This window comes from Corythoichthys intestinalis, chromosome 10 (genome assembly GCF_030265065.1).
Source record: "Corythoichthys intestinalis isolate RoL2023-P3 chromosome 10, ASM3026506v1, whole genome shotgun sequence".
In the NCBI taxonomy this organism is placed as follows: Eukaryota; Metazoa; Chordata; class Actinopteri; order Syngnathiformes; family Syngnathidae; genus Corythoichthys; species Corythoichthys intestinalis.
Window position 1 is genome coordinate 42,614,122 of NC_080404.1, and position 6,000 is coordinate 42,620,121.

Here is a 6,000-nt window from a genome sequence, read left to right on the forward strand (position 1 = left end):
GACCCGTTTGTGAATAAACCGAGTGATTCGAGCATGTCTGTGCAACAGGAAGATCAACTTGTAGAGATCGCAAATGACGGCGACCTTATTAAACGTACATTTGAGACAACAACACTACCGAGGTTCTGGATTAAAGTCATTCTGGAATATCCTGACATCGCTACAAGAGCATTGAAAACCTTGCTACAATTTCCAACGCCGTATCTTGTGAAGCGGGCTTCTTAATTAATGTTTAATGACAAGGCGAAGTCGTTAATAGTGAGAGCGGTGTGAAGTTGTTGTGTGCAGCTTACATGGCAGGATGTATCTGAGGAGAACTTTTCTACAAGTCCTTTCATGATCAAACGTAAGGTAATATTCCTTTCTTTCAAGAAAGTTTGTAGTGTTTACTTTGGAATCCCTGCATTTGTGCATTTTGTGGCTATGTTTAACGTTATGCGCAGAACCGCATCGTTGCAATTTTTGATGGGTTGCAAAATTTGTCAGAACACCAGTCCGTGAAAAAAAGACCCAAATAACACCGGTCCGTGGTGAAAAAAAGGTTGGGGACCCCTGTATTAGGCCATTGAGTTTTGACTTTATGTCCTTTTGAATAACAATCAGATAGGTACTACTTCAAAGATGTGTAGGAAGCTCCCATTGGAGTGATTTAAACATTATAATAATAATGTGTTCAATGGATTGGCTTATTTCAGGGGTTGGCAACCCAAAATGTTGAAAGAGCCATATTGGACCAAAAGAAAAAAACATATCTATAGCCGCAAAAAATTTAAAGCCTCATAATGAAGGCAACACATGCTCTATGTATCTATATTTGGTATTTTAGCTTACTATCAAAATTATTAAATTGGCAGCAAATACATAATGAGCCTTCATGATTAAATGTTTATTTCCCTGCAGTGCATCCTATAGAGACATTACTACTCTGTTGTATGATGCAAATATAATTTCTCTCCCCCATCTTTTCCCATTTTCGAACATTTTTGAAAAAGCTCAGGGGAGCCGCTAGGGCACCTCTAAAGAGCCGCAATGCTGCTCTAGAGCCGCGGGTTGCTGAACCCTGGCTTATCTAATAATTCATTGGGTTTGATGCTTGCTGTTGTCATATTTACAAAAGAAAATCATCTGACATCCACGCAGCGAACTTTGCGCTCATACGAAAATCAAGACGCGTTGGTTGCTGTCTCTGAAAACAGAGCCCTGATCATGCTCCTTATTTATTAGTATTTTTAAAGCATGGCCATTAATCAAAACTCCTGATGGTGAGGATGTGTCATTTGACCTATTTTTGCCAAGAGGATGTAACGGATGATTTCATGTAATGTCAGTAAGATGACTTTTGTGCAATCTGGAGTATACAGTATTGATGATCATCTTTAAAGGTGTTACAAACAAAAAATGTTCCAACACTGACACCTGTAGATAGATGTTTACATACAATAAGAGATGGACCAAATCTTAAGACAAGTCTCTTAAAACACGTCTCAAGTGTTAACTTTCAAGTGATTTTTTTAGAAAAAGACACATGATCTCTAAAGTCAAGTCTAGACAGTATATTGTTAACTTGTTATGTTTTTTTTAGGGCTGTCAAACGATTAAAATTTTTAATCGAGTTAATTTCATCTTAAAAATTAATTAATTGCAATTGAAACCATCTATAAAATATGCCATATTTTTCTGTAAATTATTGTTGAAATGGAAAGATACGACACAAGACGGATATATACATTCAACATACGGTACATAAGTATTGTATTTGTTTATTACAACAATAAATCAACAAGATGGCATTAACATTATTAACATTCTGTTAAAGCGGTCCATGGATAGAAAGACTTTTAGTTCTTAAAAGATAAATCTTAGTATAAGTTATAGAAATTTTATATTAAAACCCCTCTTAATGTTTTGGTTTTAATAAAATTTGTAACATTTTCAATCAAAAAATAAACTAGTAGCTCGCCATTGTTGATGTCAATAATTACACAATGCTCATGTGGTGCTGAAACCCATAAAATTAGTCGCACCCAAGCGCCAGCAGAGGGCGACAAAACACCGAAAAACGCAAATAACAAGTGGACATTACACTGTGCTGTCATTTTAATCTGTTTGAGCGGGGCATGTGCATTAAATGCGTCAAATATTTTAACGTGATTAATTACAAAACTGAATTACCGCCCGTTAACGCGATAATTTTGACAGCCCTAGTTTTAATAAAATTTGTAAAATTTTCAATCAAAAAATAAACTAATAGCTCGCCATTATTGATGTCAATAATGACACAATGCTCATGTGGTGCTGAAACCCATAAAATTAATCGCACCCAAGCACCAGCAGAGGGCGACAAAACACCAAAAAACACAAGTAACAAGTGGACATTACGCTGTGCTGTCATTTTAATCTGTTTGATTAAATCTGTTGATTGAATCTGTTTCGTTAAATGTGTCAAATATTTTAATGTGATTAATTTAAAAAAAATAATTACCACCTGTTAACGCGATAATTTTGACAACCCTAGTTTTTTTTTTTTTTTTTTTTTTTTTTTTTTTTTAATCCAAACAAGCAAGGGCGTAGGTTTGGTTTCAACATTGGTAGGGACGACATAACACCATAACCTGCATATACACTGTTTTTTGCTGGGGACGGGACATTTATAAGACCAAACAGGCTGGGTGAACGAGGGTCAGGGCTACATTTCTCACCAATATGAACCTAGTTAATTGATAAGCTAAATGATCAAGGCAAAATAAATCTGTATTTACTTATACTAACTCTTCTGTGTATTGGTTGAGGTGATACACTGTTCGATTCAAACCTTTTGTCTTCAAAAACTACTCAAGAAACATTTTGAAAACTTCCAGAATAAATGTCTGGATTTTATTTGCAAATTTAAATTGCAATATTTGAACACAAATTATATTAACATACATAAGAAATACAAATTTGTAAATCAATTCTATAATCCATCTATAAAGGGGTACTCCTTCATTCACTACATTTCTTCCAGTTTGATTAACGTTAACAGTAGAAAACATACAGGAGGATATTTCTCTCAGCGCAGCTTCCTCCTTGAGTTTGAGAAATTCACACAGATTTTTGTTAGTGGTGTGTTCCCCGACCTCCACAGCATTGACATCTTTTTACATTACTTACAGTGGCTTCTGCTGGCGGGACAAAAAAAACTTCTAATGTCCCTCGTCTTTAAAGGCAGCATGTTGTATTTCTATTGGGCTGTGAATGCGTGTGTGTGCGTGGGGGGGGGGGGGGTGTCAAGTCATCAGCCAATCAAATGTGCGTTTGAGGGGGAAAATGGACTGGCACATTCAGTAAATGAAAAGGGGTCAATGTAAGTCTGAACATAATGAGGTACTGTAATTCACTTAATAATGGTCGGGTCAATTCTTCTTACAACATATGGGAAGACAATCTAAATGACCTATATAACTGAATTGCCTCTGCAAAGCCCTTTGAAACAACCTTGTTGTGATTTAGGGCTATACAAATAAAATTGAATTGAAATTGAATTGAAGCCATTATAGAATGCAAATAGGGTTGCTTAAAAGTTGGTGGGGACAATTTCAGCATCCTGAAAAGTTGGTAGTGTTATGTCCCTACCGTCCCTATGCAAACCTACGCCCTTGCTTGCAATGAACATTTATTTGAGACTCCCAGTCAAAATTGATTGGACGGCAATGAGTTACCATGAAAAAAAAAAAAAATATATATATATATATATATATATACACTAGGGGTGTCAAACGATTAAAATTTTTAATTGAGTTAATTACAGCTTAAAAATTAATTAATCGTAATTAATCGCAATTAATCGCAATTCAAACCATCTATAAAATATGCCATATTTTTCTGTAAATTATTGTTGGAATAGAAAGATAAGACACAAGATTGATATATACATTCAACATACGGTACATAAGTACTGTATTTGTTTATTATAACAATAAATCAACAAGATGGCATTACCATTATTAACATTCTGTTAAAGCGATCCATGGATAGAAAGACTTGTAGTTCTTAAAAGACAAGTTATAGAAATTTTATATCAAAACCCCTCTTCGTGTTTTTGTTTTAATAAAATTTGTAAAATTTTCAATCAAAAAATAAACTAGTAGCCCGCCATTGTTGATGTCAATAATTACTTACACAATGCTTATGGGTGCTGATGAGGGCGGCAAAACTCCGAAAAACACAACAAGTACACCTTTCACTGTGCTCTCATTTTAATCTGTTTGAGCGGGACATTTGTGCGTTAATTGCGTCAAATATTTTAACGGGATTAATTTTATAAATGAATTACTGCTCGTTAACGAGATAATTTTGACAGCCCTAATGTATACTTTAGAGCATTACTTGGGTCCATAATCAGTGTATTTTTCTGTTTTTATTTATTGTAATTTCATCAAATTTGTTTTATTATTATTATTCAAATTAATAAATGTAATTTTAAATTATAAATAAAAATAATATTCATAATAAAATACAACCATGATGAACAAAAATACATCATTGCTCATAATGTTTTTTTCAAATTGCCAAATAGTCACTTGCTCATGTTTTAACTGTTGAATAGCAGTCAGCAGTTCATCCTCAGTCTCTGCTCTTCAGTAATAAAGTATCTGAACTACTCTAATTTAAAACATTTTTGCCACACAACCTCAATATTCGTCATATACAGTAAATTTCATATCTGAGTGTCCATCAAGACTTCCTGTAATTTACTCTATAGTTGAACTATAACTTTTTTACACTCCAAACAACTTTCTTTTTTCATTTGACTATGTGTGTTTGTTTGTTTCTTAACAATTATTTGTTCCAGTTTGACAGTTACACTACAAAAAATCCCTTTTGCACAATATCTCACTGCTTGGCACAACAATGCAACTGACAAAAATGAAAAAGACATGCACCTACCGAAAAAAGTGACAGCGAAGCCTTCCAGCACGCAAGCCCAGCGGCCCAAGAAGAAATAACCTCTTGCATTTGTGAGGAAACTTATGAGTCCTCCTGTGAGAGAGACTAGAAAGTCTGCAATGGCCAAGTTCACTATAATGTAGTTCAGTGGTTGTCGGAGTTGTTTAAACTTATAAGTGGCAAACATGACGAGGAAGTTTTCGCTTAGAGAAAGAGAAGTGACCACAAACATGAGTAGGGCCAGAACGGTGAAGTTCCACGGTGCGATATTTTGAATGGGTCCAGCGAATGGGTCATCGATCGGACTCAGCTCAGCCGCCACAGTGTAGGACACTGCGTTGACGGAGAGACTTAAAGCCTCCATAGTCCATGTCCACAGTGCGCGCACACTACTTGCTTGATGTCTGTAACGCCGACAAACTCCGGATTTTGGTCATATTGTGACCATTAAGTCAAACAATCTCACCCGCGCCGCAACTTTCCTTTAATAAAGTTTACGCGTCGAGATCCACGCGGTCCAAAATGCATGACAGAGCAGCGCAGAGCGAGACCCACCCAAAAAAGTGTGTAAACATATAAAATATAATAAAACGCGTGAGCGCAGAGAAGACCTGCAGCGACGTGCGCGCTGGACTGGACGCCTCACAGGCTGCAGGGGTCTCTTTTATAGGCTTGTGATGATGGTCCTATACGCCCTCCCGCCCAGTGAGTATAAACAGGACTCATCCTCCTCCAAGTGTCACGGATCCACTCGCTTTTCATTAGCTCCACGAAAAAGATGATTATTACGAGGGATTTAAGAGGCTAAGTGCATCACATTGTGCGCAACATCCCATCAACAGGTTAGATATATGCGCGGTTTTGGGTACAGTGTTCATTCATGCGTCGGGTGCTCATATTTTAAACTTCATGAATTTTAAAATATTTTTTACTCTAAAAAAGTATCAGTCCTTCTCATAAAATGTGCCTATTCATAGGCGGAGTTTGACTTTTGGGGCAGGTGGGGCACAACATGTTGATGATCCCAAAACACAGTGTCAGCAATAGAATTAACTCCCAACAATATAATACGTT

At 36.2% G+C, this 6,000-nt stretch overlaps 1 protein-coding gene across 2 annotated transcripts in view; it reads right to left on the minus strand.

Annotated features, from left to right (window-relative positions):
* valopa (vertebrate ancient long opsin a) overlaps positions 1-5,564 on the minus strand; it is a 45,717-nt gene extending 40,153 nt beyond the window's left edge. For both annotated transcript variants that reach the window (XM_057848005.1, XM_057848004.1), the window contains exon 1: positions 4,927-5,564. In XM_057848005.1, coding sequence (XP_057703988.1) covers positions 4,927-5,290 — 364 coding nt within the window. In that variant the 5' untranslated portion in view covers positions 5,291-5,564. The remainder of the gene's footprint in view (positions 1-4,926) is intronic.
* Positions 5,565-6,000: the final 436 nt, after the last annotated feature.